At 36.7% G+C, this 21917-nt stretch overlaps 1 protein-coding gene across 4 annotated transcripts in view; it reads right to left on the reverse strand.

The window, feature by feature from the left end:
* The window catches only part of dpyda (dihydropyrimidine dehydrogenase a), a 179251-nt gene that overhangs the window by 11332 nt on the left and 146002 nt on the right, over nt 1-21917 (reverse strand). For all 4 annotated transcript variants that reach the window (XM_079863361.1, XM_079863359.1, XM_079863360.1 and 1 more), the window contains 2 exons: nt 19160-19302; nt 6334-6513 (listed from right to left, as the gene is read on the reverse strand). In XM_079863361.1, the coding sequence (XP_079719487.1) occupies nt 6334-6513; nt 19160-19302 (323 nt within the window). The remainder of the gene's footprint in view (nt 1-6333; nt 6514-19159; nt 19303-21917) is intronic.

Raw genomic sequence — 21917 nt, forward strand, 5'->3', positions numbered from 1 at the left:
GATCAAACTACAATCAGATCTGAAGATATTCCACATTAGAGTTCATGCGAAGCCATCAGATGACATTTCTTGGCGAGCGAGTTAGGCTGTGCATTTGAATACCGTTTTTCGTCACATATACACAATAAAACCTTCATTTAATGTCGGAGTCGATGTCAGTGATCAAAAGATGTTAATCTTTCGCTCTTCTGATTTCTTCAGGTACAGCGAGCGGGTGTCAAGCAACAAGTCTGAAGGTGAAAAACTCAAAGACGGGCAATGACAAGGGTACCTACATGAAAGAGCGACGCGGGTTCAAAGCAAAGCCAGGCGTCGTTTCTCAGCCGAGCGCTTCCATGCGATCCAACCATTAAGTCTTATCGCTCTTTCAACTGCTCATTGTGCCATTAAGAAAAGATATCAACTCATGAGTCAAAAATAAAAGTCATAAAGAATGCTATAAACAACCCTGAAGCATAATAATCATGTGATTTATCCACACTCAACCACTGCAGCAGGCTATAATTAAATATGAAAACCTAAATTTATCTAAGAGTGTTCAAACCTCATTAATTTGAAGCCAGGACAGCACAAAGTCTTTTTACAACCACAATGTTTTCCCGTCATCTCGTTCCTACTTCTTCGTGACACTGCGAGAGGCTTTCGGGTGAACCAGCATAAACCGCAGTGAGAGAGTGAGGCCCTGGGAGACAGCGTAAAGTTAAGAGCCCGGCCCTAGGTGCGACTCCAAGGGAGGAAGACATTCTCTCAAGCTCATTAAGGGGAAGCTTTTGTCTCCAAACTCCCAGCATGCTGTGCATCATCCTCGCTTATTTGTTTTGTAATAATTTAGTGGCCCGCTACTGAAAAGTCATCGAGCTGTGTCTGGTTTAATGAAAAGTACCGGGTGGCGTCCACCACCCTACGTGCTGGTCCTGTGTCTTCAGCTATCACACAGACTCTCCTAATTGGATGCGGTTTTTTTTATAGTACACACACATTTTCTCACTTGTACAGTCCTCTCAAATTTGTAAACAACACATAGCACACATCAGCCGCGCAAAGATTCATTTATGTTACAGACGGGCTGCTTGATTCAACTTATTGTTTACACAGGACACAATATTACAAAGACAATCACTGAAGCAACTACTGTCATGTCTTACGTCACCAACGTTATAAATAACTACAATTTAAAGGTGAATTGTGTGATTTTTTTTATGTTAAAATCAGTGTTGTTATTGTTAACTAAAAATTTTATTTATTTTTGGTAATTGAAATAAAGCTGAAATAAAATAAAATGAATGAATTGTAGTAAAAATATTAAAAATAGAACTGAAAAAAAAAAAAAAAATGAATTATAGAATGTTATAGAATATATCCAGAAATATTTAATTTACTCCAAAGAAAATATTTGGAAAACAAAAACTAATACAAATGGCAATAGCGTTATAACATTAACAGTATATAAATATACTATAAAATAGTATATAAGTAGTACTAAAATAGCACTGGTTAAAATTCAATAACAGCAACACTGCCACAACCAATGACATGAGTTTAGGACGGGAAGTCTTTTTGACCAACCAATGGATGACGAGGGTGTGTTCTGGAAACCTGTTTGAAAAGCTTATTATTTTTATAATAAAATTTTCAATTCGCTTCGTATTGTTACAATGTCAGTAGTATATGTAAATAAACAATGTTTACTCATTCTCTCTGTTACCTGTACAGAAAAAAAAAAATCACGTTTATTCGTCAGCAAAACGTCACCGGATGATAAAACGTATGGATGGCAACCCAGTGCATTATGGGTGTTGAAGTTTTCCTATCTATTTAACGGAAGACAACAGCCTTTTTTCCCTTTGTTTTCTATAGTCAGGTTGCACCAATTCCAAAAATGTTTTCCAAAAACCCTTTTAAATTTGTACCCCTTTAAATTTGGTGAATGGCCCTTTAAACACTTCACATTTAACAAGAAAAAGTAATATTAACTATTATTTTATATTTAAAGGGATAATTTACCCAAAAAAAGCTGAAATTATTTGATCATTGACTCACCCTTATGTTGTTCCAAACCTGTATGAGTTTCTTTCTTCAGTTGAACACAAAAGAAGATATTTTGAAGAATGCTGGTAACCAGACAGTTGACGGTAGCCATTGACTTCTATAGTATTTTTTTTTTCCTTGGCCATACATTTATTCAATCGTAATTTCGTGTCAAACCCTTCCTTTTAGCCCATCACACTTTTACAACACTAAGGCTTCCCAGGAACGACGCTAGCAGCGTGTTATGCATTGCGATTGGCTATTGTCTCGTGGGTCAGATCTGAGAGAGGGCTAATGAAAGACCCCATTGAGCAGTCGGACAATCGCTTGGCAATAACAGTACATCTTCACTCTGGCCAGGCAAACCTTCATATCTAATGTGCACTAAAGCAGTGCTCTAAACTGTTCTCCACAGGCCCGTTCATATCTCTACGCACAAATGACCCCATATGTCACCTAAAATAAGTGGGGGCGGGGGTGGGGGGGTCGTGTGATTTCTGTGACACTACCACCAGACAGAATTGCAAAAACAAGGAATGCGTTCAAACTAATTTCCCAAACACTCTGTCAATGGTTAGGTCAAACAGGTCCAGCCCTAAACTCATGCCACTGGTTGAGAGAATATTGCTGAACCTCATTTAGTATGATCTCTTTATAAACTTTTTGAAGCGTCAAAGTGTCAGTTGCGTAGCTGTCAATGGAGGGACAGAAATCTCTCAGATTTCATCAAAAAGATCTTCATTTGTGTTCTGAAGATTAACGAAAGTCTTACGGGGTTGGTACGACATGAGGGTGAGTAATTAATGACAGAATCTGGGTGAACTATCCCTTTAAGCTGGGATACCAGAAGGAGTTGTGTCAGCCGGTGAAGGTCTCCAGACTGATATTACCTGTCAGACCGCTTTTAGACATCAGCTCCTTTGACTGACAGCTCACCTGTGGCAAGCTCGATGAGACTGAAAACTGCGAGCAGCCAACCACCATACCGGACAAGGTTTAAATAAAGCTTGAAAGACAGAGAGAGAGAGAGAGCAAAGGAATAAAAAGACAGAGAAAAACAGTGCTAAACTGAAGACAGAAGAGATAAGAAAGGGTGATGGAGGACAGCGAGGGGTATGAGAAAATTTGTTAGCCACAAAGAATAAAAAAGGCAGCTTGATCACTCCACAATGTGAAGGAAAGAAGACAAGAGCACAGAAGTCGCTGTGGTTTATAAAACGGAGCCTAAGGGAGCGTTCAGCAAAAGACAAGTTTGTTTTTTTCTTCCCGCCGAGGCAGCGAGCATCGTTCTCTCAGGGGATGAGCAGTTGGGTTTCCTCTGCCACTTCTAAAACGCTGCGCTTAGGCAGTGCAACACTGAAACTGTTGCCTGTTTGTGTGTCCGCTGGACATCTGATCCGCTTTCTCTCAGCTAGGCTGGACCGTGGGGGTATTAACACTTGTAAACAGCGCTCTGGCTGCCTGTGCAGCTCACTGTTGCCTGGCAGGACTATAATGGTAATGAAGCCTTCAGCAAGGTTGTCTTGCCTCACACTGTCAGGGGCGACACAACGCCCTGGTTAGGGGAGAAAGAGGAACAGATGGAGCCTGTGTGTGTGTATGTCACAGATAAATACCTGTTTGTTTTAAACCAGATGCTTCCGAGTATGTTTTTCAAACCTTAGTTTATATTGTTATGTTGGGATATGAACACACCTTGAATACAGTGACTGAAATGGTCCAGATACACTACATGTGATGGTAATGATATTTCTCACTTTTTGGGGGAAAGTCTTGGTCCTGCTAAATGTTAGCTAGCGGTCAATTAACTATAAAAATAATGCAAAACAAATATGAAATAATATCGGGATGATAATACCAGTAGCATTGGAGATAGATTCTCCATGAAAATATATGAAGGAAAGAGTAGGGAAAAGTATGTTAAAAGATGCAATAAAATAGTATAAAATATAATGATGGTAAAATGAACAGCCTTCAGAAAATGTGAAGCTCTTTGGTTTGAACAGGTTTGAATGGTTGAATGAATCAACAATAGATGGAATTTATGCCTCTAATGCTTTAAAAATAAATTTCAAGTAAACTAGCTAGTATGATCACATCTATCAGTGCAGAAGAAGATTTATTGAATAAAAATAATCAATTATAATAAAACACTACCATTGTATTTTTTTAGGGCTGTCAAACGATTAATCGCGATTAATCGCATCCAAAATAAAAGTTTGTTTTTACATAATATATGTGTGTGTACGGTGTATAATTATTTTGAATATATAAATACACACACATGCATGTATATATTTAAGAAATATTTGCATGTATATACTGTGTATATATATTTATATTATATATAATTTATATTATATATAAATATTTTATATATAAATAACACATTTTCTTAAATATATATATGTATGTGTGTGTATTTATATATAGAAAATAATTATACTCCATACACACACATATTATGTAAACACAAACTTTTATTTTGGATGCGATTAATCTTTTGACAGCCCTATATTTTTTACAATGTATTTAAAATATACAGTAAAAACAGTAATATTGTGGAATTTTATTAGAATTTAAAATAACAGTTTTCTATTTGAATTTATTTTAAAATGTAATTTATTTCAGTGTTGCATGATCCCTCAGAAATCCCCCTAATATGCAGATTTGCTGCACAAGAAACATTTCTTATCAATGTTGAAAACTGTTGTGCTGCTTAATATTTCTATAGAAATGGTGATATTTTTTCAGGATTCTTTGATGAACAGAAAGTTCAAAAGAACAGCATTTAATTGAATAACATAAATGTATGTACTGTTTAAACGAGTTACTGTTAGCGTATAAATGTGTTTAAATGCATTACATTTAAATGCATTACATTACATTAATTTAATGCATATCATTAAAAAAAACCTACCGACCCCAAACTTTTGAATGTTGGTGTAAAACACCCTATTTTACTGAATCTTTTTTGTACCAGCAATGATGTCATAATGCATGCATAATGAATTGTGATTGGTCTTTATCACATCTCTCCTTGCAAGCAATGCAAATCTATTTTTCTTATACATCCATCTGACAGAGAAGCAGCTTGCCAGAACTGTACAATAGCGGACGTGAAGTACAATGCTCACAAGGTCTACTGTTCATTGATTTCTCTTCTTCTCTTTCGGTTTACAAAAGACCACCTGTCAAGCATACATCGCCGTGACCCGTGCGGTGAGCGACTTTTCCTTCTTTTGAGCAGGGACCTCGAACGCGTTTCTACTCTGCCTGGGGACACGTGGACCGCTGTGATGTTTCTACGCGACACTCCACAGCTTCCCTCGGCTTTCCCATTGTTGCCACAATTCCAGCACTAATGTCCTGTCGACATGGAAATGACTTACACTTATCAGCCTGCTTCTCTTTCGTTTTATTCCTTCATTCCCCGACGCTCATTTGGCATTAGCATTTAAACTATTGCGCTGAGCCGCCTTGCAGTCAGAAGCTGAGAAGTCGCAGCTAGCGTGTTAGAAAACACTAGGCAGGCTTCAAAGCTTTTCCCTCGGCTGGTGTATTAGCAGAAAGGCTGTGATCTGATAAAGGCCTTTAATTCGCTGCTTTGAAAGGAGTTTACTGAAGTTTTGCTCATTTACATGCCGCCTAATATTCCTTGTGCACAAATAATGAGGGAGATTACCGAGGGCTGAACGTACACGTGAAGTACAAACCATTAAAAGCGTGAAAAGCTGCCTTTGTCAAATCTCATTTTCTGATTCTATATTATTTTGTTGCTGCTATGTAAATGCCGTGTGCGAGGAATAAAAGTTGAGATATAAAAATAAACCAATTATTATTTTCTCCTGGAAGTCAAAGCTCCTTTGGTCATTCAAACTTGGGAAAATTCGATCCATCTGCAAGACCTTGTGCACACTTTAACCTTACCCATGTTAAAACTGCTCAATTTGGTCCAAGTGCTTCGTTTTAGCAGAAGAAACAGTAAAACAGGGCCATAACGACTAAGCGCTGCACTATAATGTTCTTTCACCTTTGAGATTGCACTCTGTGTATTGGACAGCGCTGTTATTACATGGAATTTTACGAACTAACAACAAGTAAATGGATGGATGCAAGTCCAGGGTGTAACACTAATGCTGCATTAATGAGCACTTGTTCCTAAAGATGTAGAATTATGGGAATTGCGTTTAGCTCCTTAATGGCGTGTCAGAGAACTGTAATAATGAAAGCAGTGTGAGAGGAAGTTGGGGAGGGGTAATCATCAGTAAAAGGGTGTTTTAATACAGCTGTGAAGTCTTTTACCCTTCCTTTGAGTTCCTCCAGCGTAGGCACAGGCTTCCCCTTCTGATGGCTGGCTGTAGGAGGAGACTGGCCGTCCCAGTCCTGGAGCTCCTCGATGCTTTTCAGGTAGAGCAGGGCTTTCAGACCAGTGCAGTAGTCCTCGATCACAGTGAAGTCCTGGTTTTGTACCGCACTGCACACCTGTGGGAATACACAAGCTGAGCCAGATTCTTTAATAACGGTTCAGGACGGAGCTGTGGTTTAGTAATTAGTGCACATATGGGCTGACTCGCAGCATTTCCCAATTCTTATTACATTCATGTCCTCTCGCTACTATTATGCTATAAATAAAATGGCAAAATGTCTTAAAATCACAATACACCTCCACATACACGCAACATCACGACAGAATGGCTCTTAAAGCTGCTGTAAGCATATATTTTTTAATACCACATATAAAATATTTCTACAACCAACAAATATGACTGAAATAGGTGCACTGAGAATTCACGTCTCTGTGATAGCCGTAGAATCTGTAAATAGAACAAAAATAAATATAAAAGTAAAAAATGAAATGAAATTATAATTTTTTTAACTAAAAACTAAAAAAAATAAAATACAACAATAATAATAAGAATAAATGAATACAAAATAAAAAATAAAAAAAATAAAAAAAAATAAAAAAAATGTTTGGAAGACTCATTTTTACTGCTCTTTTTGATACCCTCAAAATTTTGGAACAACTTAAGGTGAAAAATCGTTGGGTTTGCGGCAGTAAAAAATAAACAACAATATATATATATATTGTTATATATATATACAGAGACGATTTTTCACCTTAAGTTGTTCCAAAATTTTGAGGGTATCAAAAAGAGCAGTAAAAATGAGTCTTCCAAACATTTTTTTTATTTTTTTTTATTTTTTTTATTTTTTCTTATTCGTAGCCAGTTCAATAAAAAAATTTATTATATATATATATATATATATATATATATATATATATATATATATATATATATATATATATATATATATATATATATATATATATATATAATACATTTTTTTGTAAATATAAAACAAAAACAAAAAAACAATGAAAAAAAATACAAATATGTTTTAGAATGTTCATGTTTGGAGACTGTCATTATTTCTGAAGATATGTTTAATTCCATCATAATTTTGGAACACAAAAGAAGAAATATTGCTTGTACTGACCGTACATACAGTATAACGAAAATCAATTTACAGTACATGCAGCTTCTGGTTTGCAATATGACCAATTGTTACTTTTTATTTATGATCCTTTTTTTCATGATTGTGCTTGTCAGTCTGGATTTACTTGAGTAAATAAGTAAATAAAGGCCACATTTTAATTTCTAGGTGAGATATCCCTTTAAGTTGTAAAAATGTAAGGTTTGTAGCCTAGGGTTCAAACCTACAATCCTTCAGATACCAGGTCACACCATTAACCACTAGGCTGCATGCACACTAACAAAACTCATGCAAATAAATATACTGTATGCACACATACACATGCATATCCAGGGAGAGAGAGAGAGAGAGAAATGAAGGTCATTAAAACATGTGCCATCCTTCAAAAGACTAACGTCAGCATGCTGAATCAAAGCAGTATTACAACGCACATGGTCTGAAATGCAGAATACAATTGACCTTAAGAGAAATCTAATTCATTCTCTCATTACTGGCAGGGCAGAGACGAGTCCGATAACGCAGAGCTTATGCTCACTCATCAACCGCACGTCAGCGCGCGCCCGAGCCCTTTCCATTGCTCAGAGACTGTGATATGTGCGGAGCGCTTGAAGCCTGGCTTTGTGCAAGTGTCTATGGCACTTCAGATGGCAGTCACACCGCGTCTTAAGGAAGCAGATAAGACACGCTTATCTCCTGGCGCTATCACCGATCTGACATCAGCCACAGTCGGGCCGAGAACTGCCTTCTTTCACAGGATTAGCATTCAGTCGCTTTGCAAACGCTCACAGCTGGTTCCTGACTCGACACGTAGACCTTTGGATCTCGACTCTCTCGGAGTTTGTATCTGATATCTCGCTTTTAGTTTTAGGATTGGGTTTGATAAAAGGTTCTTATTCGTAGCCAGTTCAATTTTTTAGATTGATTTTCATTCCTTTAACAGTTCTTGAACGTCTGCAGTCCTCCATCGAAGCAGATGAAAAAGCACACTAAAATACCATAGACTGCTTAACCATATCATATCATATCATATCATATCATATCATATCATATCATATCATATCATATCATATCATATCATATCATATCATATCATATCATATCATATCATAACATAACATAACATAACATAACATAACATAACATAACATAACATAACATAACATACACCATATATACCATACCATATCATATCATATCATATCATATCATATCATATCATATCATATCATAGCATAGCATAACATAACATAACATAACATAACATAACATAACATAACATAACATAACATAACATATATACCATATCATATCATATCATATCATATCATATCATATCATATCATATCATAGGCCTCTATGAGATAAAAACTTGTGATATCTTGAATTTTAGGGCCATCCTAACTGCATTCTATAGGCTCTTTTACGCAGTGAGCTGTTGCCCTGATGTTCGTCACCAATCAAGTACTAGGTCTGGTATGGGTGCAAAATTATTTTAATGCGTGTTAAATCGAAAGCCCTATATAGTAATGGTCAAAAGTTTCATTACAATTTTTATTGTTTTTGAAAAAAGTCTCTTATGCTCATTAAACCTGCATTTATCTGATCAAAAATACAGGAAAAACTGTAATATTGCGAAATATTATTTCAGTCTAAAAGAATGGTTTTCAATTTTAATGTCATTTAAAATATAATTTATTTCTGTGATGCAAAGCTGAATTTTCAGCATCATTACTTCTCATCAGTCTTCAGTGTCACATGATCCTTCAGAAAACATTCTAATATGCTAATATTTCTAACATTCTAATATTTTTTTGAAACCTGTGATAATTTTTTCAGGATTCTTTGATGAATAAAAAGTTAAAAAGAACAGAATTTATTTAAAATAGAAATCTTTTGTAACATACCGTGCAAAGATTTTTTTCTTTCTTTTTTTTTTGAAAGAAATTAATACTTTTATTCAGCAAAGATATGTTAAATTGATAAAAAATGATAGTAAAGATTTATACTGTTAGAAAAAAATTCTATTTTAAATAATTGCTCTTCTTTTTAACTTTTTATTCACCAGTGAATCCTGAAAAAGGTATGACAGATTCCCAAAAATATTAAGCAGCACAACTGTTTCCAACATTAATAATAAATCAGCATATTAGAATGATTTCTGAAGGATCATGTGACACTGAAGACAGAAAAAGAAATTATATTTTAAAGTATATTACAATAGAAAACCATTATTTTAAATTGTAATAATATTTCACAATATTACTGTACGTTTCTGTACTTTTGAATAAATAAATGCAGTCTTCCTTCAAAAACATAAAAAACAGTAATGTTTCCATACTACAATGTTTTGTTTAGTGAGAAAGGAGGGGGCTGCAAATGGAATCATTAAGGAATCCAAATCGTTAAGTGGAATCGGAACCAAATCATTACATTCCTAACAATTCCCAGCCCTATTCCCTCCTCCTCACAGTCACAAGAAAGACTTTCTCAAGGGGAGGGGGGTGCAGATCATTGGCCGTGCTTCGTCATTTGTATATTTAAAAATTAAATCCCACGCGGCATACCTCATGCTGAGAAAATGGAGGCATTTACCCTGGCTAACGCATCTCTGGGAGATATGTTTTCATTAGAATTCTAATTTGCATAAAACTTGTTTCTCTCCCCGCATATGCCACAGTTCGTATCTACACATCACAAACGAATGTTTGTTTTTTTGAACGAGGCCAATTCAGGTCGATGTCATTTCACCTTGATTTAACATCAACAAATACGCGAGTCCACCGATGCCTGCCGCAGTTTAACAATTGATTCGTAATTATTGCAGTTAACAGAGCAGACGACGTCAATTGGACACCGTTTTAACAGGTTTGTGAGGATCAGTGATCCTACGGAGGATGGTCTATTGCTCATCAAAGAAAAACTATGAATAGATACGTATGTGAGCTGGGATGCAAACCTGGGATTTGAGCTAACAAATGATTCATTATGATTAAAAGAAGAGCAAACAAAACTAAACGGCGTGATCCTATGTCTGATGAGGCCGTAAAATCCAAGGCTTGTTGCTCTGTGAGTCGCTGCCCATTATTGCTTTTCATTTGATGCAGAACATCAAAGCTATCCTGACCCGGAGTATTTAGCGCTAATGTGGCCGAGTCCTGAAATAAATTTGAAGTGAGAATTTCTAAGTAGTTTCCAGGCAATTGAGACGGCAGGTCCTTTTTATCTGCGCTGAAAACTGTGGTGGTGCATTGATTTCAACTCCTTCTGAGATCTCAGACGCTTTTAGATTCAGCGCTCCTGCTCTTTCCATCTCCCTCTACCCTCATCTTGCTCTCTCTCTCTCTGTCTGCTCTTTTATTTCCTGCAATAAAATCCTGGCATTTAGCCGTGCATCTCCCCCCAAAGAGATTTAGTTTGGCTTCCAAATGTTACAATGACTATGCATGAAGCTCTTGTCCTTTTTGATTCGCACCGATTGACCAACGCACCGGGAAAATACGAGCAACTGATATTTTGTCTAGCGCTTCAGGTAAAAGACTGCATCTTTATGGAAGTCACTGGAAGTAAATACGTTTCACAAGCCACTGAACCAGAGGACTATATTTAGTCAATACAGTCTAGTTTGGTATCTAACAAGTGGATGCAACCTTTAGCCTTTTTTTCTACAGATATAAGCATTCTTTCGTTTTTTTTTTTTTTTTATGTGTGGTCGCACAACTGAAAATGCATGTGAATTTAAAGGGATAGGTCACCCATAAATTAAAATTCTGTCATCATTTATTTCATATTTCATAAACGTTGCAACATGGCCTTGTATTTTTGGCATAAACATACATTTTCACTGCATTTTAATTTTGACGTAAAGCCAGTTATTTTAAAACCTAAATAAATACAGGAAACATTGCAATTTAGTCCGGTTTTCCTTATATAGTAAAATTTGACATTTTGAAGCTACTTAAAAATCCTGTTTGTTCAGAACATTTCCAATATTTTTATTTTTTATTGGTTGTATATAATTACATTTGTATTTGCAACTAAAATGTACTTTTCTCCAATTTGTAGTACTGATTTGTAGTAATGATCAAAAAGTTATGCCAACATGTTTGTACATTGCTTTAACTATTTGCAACTTTTTTATATGAGTTATACAAAATTCAACTCATTTTTTAAAATCAGTTTAATGTAATTTAAGTTGAAATTACTTAAACATATAAGTTGATTGTACTTTTTTTTTTACAGTGCTTTGCACATCACGTTCTGGCTACAATATTTTTTATATTTAACATCTAGAATGTTGTATAGATTCAACTTAATTACAACCAAAGCAACATTATAAAAACGTTTTGTGGTTTCTGAGGCAGAATCTAACCTTGATGCTTGTTAAACCTCACTATGTTGTAAACAAATCATTTGTTTCCTCTCTATGGAAACATTTAGCAATATGAAACGAAATGATAAAATCCTGTTTCCTTTAAATGGCATTTTAAGTTCCAAAAACATTGCAGTTTTTCTTTTTAAGAGCAAACACATTATATTGACGTTTTGAAGCTACTTAAAGGTGAAAATCAAGTTTTTAATATTGTTTATATGTCTATGTGGTGTTTTTAATATGCTATAAGACAAAGCATGTACAAATTCATAAGTCAACACCATTGCTGAGTATTTTCTCTTTAAAACTGCAGTGAACCAAAGACAGTCTCAAAAACACGGTTTGAAATCGCTGGTGTTTCTGAGGTCACAAACTACCTTGTAACCAATCAGGTCAACGTGTGATCTCTGAGCTGGTGTGAGTGAGTGGAGGCGGGGATAATTTGCATATTCATGGTTCCGCGTATGCTAAATGAAGAAAGGGGTGTAGAGTTACATTCAAGCTATTTTAAGGTAAGAAGAAATTTTTTTTTATATGTCATTTTGGTGATCAAATATGAGTTTTAAGGGATACAATTATTGACTACAGGGGGACTTAAAAGAAAACCAAAAAGATTTTCATTTTCACAACGTTTCCATACCATTTTATTTGATTATATGAAAATAAAAAATGATCTACAGTACAAGCTGATCTACAATTATCTAAATACGTAAACAATATGTCATATTTTGAATTTTACATCTAGAACCTTGTACTAGAATGTAACCTAACTGCAAGCAAACGGCAACATTGTGAAAATGTGGTTTCTGAGGTCGACTCTAACCAGGCTGCTTGATGAAAGCTCGCTTTGTGTTGTTGTAGACAAATCTTTTGTTTTACACCCCTCTCTACGGAAACATTTAGCAGTTTGAAACGAAATTACAAAATCCTGATGCTTTCTTGGCCACAAGTCATTTTTACTACTTGATGACGGTCTCTTTATTGCTGCTCGCAACTGTTTACATGCACCGGGAAGGACCCAAATTACAGTGTGGATCATTAAGATTGAACCAGCTCTGCCATTAGTGAAATATTGCTCCATTGCCCCCAAAGACCTCCCTATGAAAACGCTGTCCTGATCTCCTACAGCTGCCACTAAATGCAGCTATTTTACCGTCTCATTATGACAGGCGAAAATCTATCATAACAGCCCAATCTTATTAAAGGAGCAGACATTACACTTTACAACAACACCGTGAGTGTGAACGTTTGACATCATTGCTTCAGTAAATGAAAGTATTTTGACTGTGTTAAGCTAGTAGCATTCCAAGATCTTTGGATTTTCCTTGAATAGTAACAGGCTCTAAACACAGGTAGGTTACTTTTACACTATCATCACACATGAAAGTCAATACGGCACCATGAGGAGCCCCGGATCCCCTACAGGGTGATTGCAAAGCGATGTATTTGGTAATGAATCAACTAAAGAGTATCGATTGACAAGGGGGTCACATTAGCTGCGGTAGAATAAAGTACATGCTCGCAGAAACCCAGTAACGTTTCAGCGATGTGGGTTATTAGCTCGCCTGGTTTGTCAAATAACGCTATGTAATTTGAATCGAGACAAAAAGGAACAAGCATTTAAAGGCAAAGAAATTCTGTCATTATTTACTTACCCTCATATTGTTCAAACCTGCATGACTTTCTGTCTTCTGAGAAACACAAAAGAAGATATTTTTGAAAAATATCTCATTGCTTTTTGGCTCTAGAGTTAAATGGACCTCAATATTTTCCAATATAATTTTTTTGTGTTCTGCAGAAGAAAGAATTTTTCTTTTTGGGTGAACTAAGTCAGTATCGTTGAAGACAAACATACATTCCATAAGCACAAATGCTGCATTCAAAATCAAATACTTTCTTACTTACAGTAGGGAAAAAACAGTACACCAAGTAGCATGTCCGAATGCATAGTGAGCGAAAAACAGTGGGCAAAAAGCACCCGGATGACCTCCTACTTCCTGCGAGATTCTGAAGTGTGGAAACAATGGACACTTTACTTTCCCATTAGGCCACGGGAGAGGAGTTGTGAATGATGGTGAAGCGACGCAACAGTATGTCACATGACAATGACAACAAGGCAAATGTAGTACGTCAGAATTTCATTCATACTACACACACTCATACTAAACAGAACACACTTTTTTTAGCTGTCACAAAGTTTCAAACCAAATATAGTATTATACAGTGTGTGATTTTGAATGCAGCTTAAGGCTTTCACAGTTTTTTTTTTTTGGTTTGTTTGTTTTTTAACGTTTCAATATATTAAAACTAACTCAAACATACCAAAAACATTGCAGTTTGGTCAGGATTTCAGGATTCAAAGAGAAATGTAAAAGTGCTTATTTTATTTGGAAATATTTTGGATTTAAACCCAATGCTAATTGGGAACCTGCAAACATAATCATAAAGAATAATCATGAAACCACCATCCAAGCAATTGCAGCCCCAGAATTGCCCAAAATAAGTCAAATGCGCATGGCCGCACAGACATTCATAAGCGATTTAAAAGTAAGGTGGAAAAGAGCGGAAAAACTAGGAAGCCAAACAGAAAACCAACCAGGTAGGCATTTTTACAATGATCCTAACACATCTTATTTTGGTTTTATAAAAATAAGATGTATTTGCAACTAAAATGGAAACTTTTTTTTGTCAATTTTCAAATGAATCATTCAAAATTTTGAACCAGTTCTCTCAAATGATTCAGGACAATCCGCAAAACATTTGTACATCACTCAATTGTAAAATTGGGTTGATTCAACAAGCATTTTTAAGGGGATAAAGCATGCTAACGAACTGATTTTCTAAAACAAATATTTTCAGAGCTAATCTAGACATCCTAGTGCTAATCTGAGCTCTGTATCAGAGCGACACAGACTGCTGGTGTATGCGACATCCACAGTCTGTGCAGAATGTGGAAGAACCACAGCCATGAACTTTGAGTTATGATTTTAATAAAGGATCTGCTGTTCTCCAGGATGCCGTGCATCATTTGAATGGAATGATTTGTCTTTTTTTGCACACATTTTCTTGACTTTTAGGGACATTTACACCAGAAAGACTGCAGGTATCACCGAAGCTCTACACGATTATCTTTACGGTTTCGCAGTTCTCTTAGTTAATGGGATAAATCAGGCTCCGCTTGCAACGTACCCTATATCTTGTCTTCAATAACCAAGGGAAGTCAAAACTCCACAGGTTCAACACTATTCGATCCGGAGAAATCAATACAGGATATGAATGGACTTCATTATATTATTTGTTCTTGGGAGAATACTTTTGATGCGCCGTCGAATCGATGTGTCTGCTTAGAAACAATAGCGTGAGCGCCTACAGCGTTTGTGTTTACACTGAGACGTTTTGTGTCTTTTGAAGAGCCTGATTCTCCCATTCAGTCCTTCCAAGTCCCTTCAGTTCTGACTACAAGTCTCGCTGATTGCAACAGTTCGAATTACAGCGCATTCTTTCAACCGCTACCGTTCCTAAACCAAAAGGTGGTTCGTTCTCCATTGACCCAGACCTGACCTGAATTCGGCAGGCGTGCGGGGAACGAAACCAAGCCAGGCCCGGTTGAGCGGGTTTTATCCTTGAGGATAAAACACTGCAAAGGAAGCAGCAATCAGAATCAGTTTTTGGCGGTGCTGATGAAGCACACAGATGTGTGTTGCATGCAGTTTCTCAGCAGTCAGACTCTTTGATGTGTCTGAAAGGACGCGCGTCACAGCGGGTGTTCTCGACAAACTCATCTTCCAGATCCAAACCCCACGATTCACAACACTAATCCTCCACTAAACCCAAAATATTAACACAAAAAAGCATTTTCTTTCATCACTTGCAGGAAAATTTCCAAAGCAAGGAAAGCATCACAAATAGTGATTATATTGAGTAAGATGAAATACAAATTACGGATTTTTAAAGCGGAGGATCTGCAATCGAAAGCATTATGATTCTATTAAGAGCCCAAGTTATTCTGTAATTAAATTTTCATATTAACTCAAAGGACAAATGTCTGAATGCAAAAAGACTCTTCAGATCCCAAGTGTTCCCACTGAACAGGTAGGAGAGGGAAAGACATTACCGAAACATTAAATCAACCTTTAAAAATAGTAAATGCATTTATTCAAAGATAGAGATTCAATTTGCATACAGATTCTCTATTTGATTACTCCCCAGACACAAGCAAGCCATGATGTGGAGAGTTTAGAAACACTTTTCAATCTGCAATCTAAATATTATGCTTAACTATACTGTATCTCATTTACAACAAAGTTTTCTAATTAAAACTTTGTATACAGCTGAGACAAATGCAGGGCTGACGATACCAATTAAAAGTAATTGCGTATCAATGCGCACACACAATGCACACCATGACAAATTGTGTCATAAACTAGAAACATATTTGGACTTGAGTTGCATAGATTATTAATTATGGTGACGTCACACAACAAACCAGGTTCTGATGATGAGTTTGAGCAGCACTGTGGTACTGTGAGCTATTAAGTATTTTATAAAGTAATTATAATGTTTGTTAATGTTAATGAAATTACAATGTTTGTTAATGTTAATGAAAGCTATGATAAAGCAAAACACTACTGAAGTGAAGAGAAAAATCTTGCATATAAAACTAAACAATTAAAATAAAAAATCAGACGTGCAATATGCATCTTTATTGCATTAAAACACAATTTTTTTTAAAACATTTGATCAAACTTAAAGGGGTCCTGTTATGCTTTTTCACTTTTTAAACTTTGGTTAGTATGTAATGTTGCTGTTTGAGCATAAAAAAGATCTGCAAGGTTACAAAGCTCAATGTCTACTCCAAAGGAAGATATTTTATTTAAAGTTCTGCTTTAGTCAATCATTTCATCCCTCAAAACTCATCTTTGATCACCAAAATTACATATTTAAACATTTTTTCTCCTTATAAAAAAATTATTCATGCCTTAAAATAGCTTGAATGTAACTCTACACCCTTGCTTCATTTAGTATACACGGTTCTATGAATCTGCAAATTATCCCCGCCTCCGCTCGCTCGCACAGCTCAGAGATCCACTCGTTGACGATCACACGTTGACCTGATTGGTTACAAGGTAGTTTTCAAACAGTGATTTCAAACCGCTTTTAGTTCACAGCAGTTTTAAGGAGAAAATAACTCAGCAATGGTGTTGACTTATGAATTTGCACATGGTTTGTCTTAAAGCATATGAAAAACACCATATACTGTAGACACATAAACAACATTAAAAGCTTGATTTTCACAACAGGGGGATTTTAACGGAATCCACTTTCCATGAACTACAATGAACGGCTCGTTTGGACTACAACACGATTTTTCCGGGATTTATTAAGTCATAATGTTCCTCATTTAAATAATCCCTGCCCACGGAATACACAGAAATGAGGGCGAGGCCTGGATGAGCTGCTGATATGTCAAAGATACACTGTTTTGTCCACACCTCATTTGGCTGACGAGCTTAGAGTGGTTAAAATTTATTTTAAACACTGTTCCTGAACAGTATAATCCCGAAGTTTATCTGTGTGCTGCACATTTTACGAAGAACAGCTTCCAGAACCACGATGAAGGCTACACACAAAAGCTTCTCCTGAAATGGAACAGATTCTACTTTGTCGGGACAATCTGTTGTTTGTGGATGGCAACTTGTAAGTATGTCTTATTATTTGTAGTTGCGTTTTCTATTAACTGTTCTAATTATAAGTTTTATGTTGTTGCTACGCTCGCCTGCTAGCCAACATTAGTGTTGTTATAGTGTTGTTTACTACAGCTTTTGTAAACTCTCACTTTTGTGAGGTTGTTCACCGCCCCTTTTTTTGTGATCGATTACTGTTTGTATAAGCATCGTTTTCCGACAAATATCATGATTAAATGGTGGATAACATCGTACCTATAATGTACAAGAAAAACATACCACTCTGAAACGTTCTGTGAAATCCGTGTGCATGAAATCCGTTCTGGATGCTCCTCTTGTTTGTTAACATTGTCAGGGTCTGAATTGGGTTCGAAATTGCCGCCATCCTTTATATTTACACTAGAGCAGAACTCGCGGTTATGGAGGGGCGGGACATTTCCCGAAACACACGCTAATCGCTACCAATCACAACACACTGGGCCAGCTAGCCAATAACAGCACATTTCGTATTTCAGAAGGAGGGGCTTCATCAAAACCAGAACTAAAGAGAGAGGAGCTGTAATAATGTAAAATATGTGAAAAATAATGTTTTTTGATCAATCAAGCATGAAAGCGTATTCTAATACACCCCAATAACAAAATCAAGACTTCATAAAAGGGCATAATAGGACCTCTCACGGCCCTCGGCCTCATCCTGCTTGCCACAAACCCCTTTAATTGGCATTGTTGAAACTGCTTATTACATTCAAAATAATTTTTTTTTTAGCATTACTGCAATTTATCAGTATTTTTTGTCCTGTTTGATCTTTTATGGTGGTCTTATTAATATAAAATCATCATTAGATAATATTTGACTTCATATTTGTAAAAGTACATGGATGCTTTAACGAAAAAATAAAACTGTTCTTATTATACCAAGTGATTGGTTTTTCAGCCCACTACAGAGCATTTTTGTTTGATTTGAATAAAGTGCTAATATATAACAGCCTGATCTAATACTGCACACTGTCTTGGACAGAGACTCTGGCTTCATCTGAAATCGCCATACTTCCTTACTATGTAGTAGACGAAAACGGTATGTGACAAGATAGTCAGAATTCATAGTACTCGTAAAAGACTAGGCAAAGAGTACCAAGATGGCTAATTAATGTAGACGAATTTCTGAAGTGTGCATACGATGGACAGTTTACTATCCCAGGATTTATGAATGGGGTGGTGTGGCGCAATGGATAAGACACATGCCTTTGGTGTGAGAGACCCGGGTTCGAATCCACTGTGAGACATCAATGTGTCCCTGAGCAAGACACTTAACCCCTAGTTGCTCCAGAGGCGTGCGACCTCTGATATATATAGCAATTGTAAGTCGCTTTGGATAAAAGCGTCAGCTAAATGAATAAATGTAAATGTAAATGAATGGGAAAAAGTGCAACTAACACTGGTAGGTCACATGACAACATGGCAAATGTAGTCCATTCATACTACATACATTTATACTATATAGAACATACTTTTTAATGGTGGAAAAGTAATTACTTATTACTTAGAGTATGTGATTTCGGATGCAGCCTCTATCACTTACCTGTAACACTGTGGCTCCTGCATGGAGGAACTGCAATCCGGACTCTGCAGAGTCGATGCCCCCGGTGGCCAGAATGGGAAAACCAGGTAGAGCTTTCGCTATAGCGGACACTGCTCGCAATGCGATGGGCCGGATGGCATTTCCTGCACAGATGCAAGCAAAAAAAAAAAAAAATTTAATAAAAATAAATAAATATATTTCAGTCAGGTCCACTTTGAGAATGAAATTTATTGACAATCTTTGGATTTGGCGAGAGGCTTAGGCTCTAAGGTGCTCGAGCTGCCATATTAGACAGCTTGAGATACATCCTTGAGACACAATTCCCCCGAGCCTTTTAATACCCAAATGTTTCTTAGCATATGTTTACAGAAGGAGATACAATGATTATGTACATAGAGTTTCTATACAGAATCTACTGCTCTATTATGAAGATGCTAGGAGATGAAAAAAATAAAAATAAAAATAATGTCCAGTGTGAAGATCTCGGATCTCAGGTGGAAGGACGACAGCAGATATAAATTATCTTCGTTAAATGGCATCTCATCCTCTAAAATTTCAGGCTGAGATTCTCAAGGGAGCGCGGTGCCTCCTTACATTACACCCTTTATTTATTTACCTGAGCCGCAATGTCTTGAATAAAATTAAAACCTCTGATCTGATCCCGCTGACAGACGGGGCCGTTTATCACATTAGATTTAACTTCATTTCACTGGCAGCATTTTTTCCCCTCATTGATCAGTGGGAGACATTGTCTCTCCTCATTTGGCGCTGGTGTCACTAAAGACAAAGAGCGCGGGCCAGCGCTCTCTACCACACGCTAAATGACCCTTATTAATGATACGGAGGACTCGCGTTAAAGGAACACCATCTCAGTCGATCTTCTCTGAAGCAGCATGTAAAGTTAATGGCGGCATTTCCACGTATATTACAGAACATGTGAAACAGCAGCAAATACATTCAAACACAGGATGCACATTCATCCTACATAACATAAATAAGGGATATTATGTGTTTCCACAAAAAAAATCCACAAAATATATCTTTTTAACATCTCCCCTAGACAGCAGCAATGAGATTAAATGGAAAGAATACAAAGACTTTTACTGATGTCTCTTGATTCTCAGATTTTTATCCCGACAAAAAGACATAAGCAATCTCATATGTATCTTTCTCTAGAGCTTCTAATAAATCTAAAAACTGTCTCAAAAAACTGGTCAGATTTGCTGAGCCTGAGACACCAAAATTTGCAATTTAAAGTCAGATTTCAGTACGATCTCAAACATTTCTCATCAAATTCTTCCAAAATATCTACTGCTACTGCTCCTAGTAAGGATTAAGGATTTGAACAAACACTTATCTTCAAAATCTAAGTGAGTGCAGAAAACTTTAGCGTTATAGTTGTGGTGTGGACTATTCTTTTATATTTTTAGCATTATATTTTTATAGATATCATCCTTGGTGTGAACGGGCCTTAAACGTGTTACTGAATTTTCAGAGAAACATCTGAGACAGTCGATTCATCTTTTTGCAACAACATTCTGTGCGCAAGCCAATGAAAATAATATACTGACACACATTTCAGTCTACTTAGTCAGGGGACACTTAGCAGGTCTGCCAGCTGACACTCAAATCTAATCCAGCGGATTTAAATGGAAGGAGGACCCATATTCAGTGGCCACGCAGGAAGAGCTTCTCAGGAGGAGATACTGACACCTCTAATTGCATTAGAAATGGATGAGCTACTCTCAGCGACTGCAGCCTCTCCACAGGTAGAACCCTGTCACCCCGGAGCTGTTTACAAACACATGGGGGAAAAAAATTGCTTTTATGAGACTCTGATGGACAAAAAAGAAATAAAAAAGGAGCAGGGGAGGGCGTTGAAAGATTGACAGATGGTGTCAAACTCCTTCACGACCCTCGTTTTCTTATTGGGAAACAACAAGCCTCATTGTTTCCATATGATGTGGAAGCATGTTGTATGGCGTGTTGTCATGGTTAGTCTTGCAGAAACCGTCGTCGGGTCACTAGAGGGTCTGTGTTTGCGGGATGGGTGGGTGGCGAGAAAGCTTCTCATCTCTGGTGAGTCCGAGGCGCTTGCTAAAACGCTGCACGTCACACCTGCTATTCCGATGAATAATTCTGAGCACAGACGGATGTACGGAGGAATCAGGCAGGACACTGAGGCCTGGAATTTGGCATCATCAAACAAGAAGAAGAAAGGCAATAGGAGAAAAAAAAATCACGTACAAGGAGAGGCAATTAGGGAAATACACACAGACCTGACCTATGGTATGATAATGAACATCCTGTCTAACTCCCTCAAGCGTACACACACACACACATACACAGAGAATGCTGGGAATGGTAATTGAAGCTGAGGAAATATAAAAGAGCTGTTCATTTGTTTCAAAAGAACATAAGCTATTGACACAGAAAGGTTGCACAAATCTGTATTTTGGGGATGAAACTGAAATGTGGAATCAGATGTGAGAGGAATTAGAAGTCACAGAGAAAGAGATGAAAAGCAGGAGCTTGAAGGCATGGTGGAGACGTCAAACATGCACACCCATCATTACCATACTGTGTTAATGACTAATGGGTAATGCTCACCGAGCTCCACTGGGTTTGCCATAAATATTCGTGTTCCATATATATATTTATATTCAGATTTCCATAATTAATGGAATTTGCAAAGGCAAGTGATGCTTCAATATTACTGTCGGTCATTCTTTGAGTTAGGGATTTGAACAGACCTCTA

Source organism: Squalius cephalus (assembly GCF_949319135.1).
Source record: "Squalius cephalus genome assembly, chromosome: 25".
NCBI lineage: Eukaryota > Metazoa > Chordata > Actinopteri > Cypriniformes > Leuciscidae > Squalius > Squalius cephalus.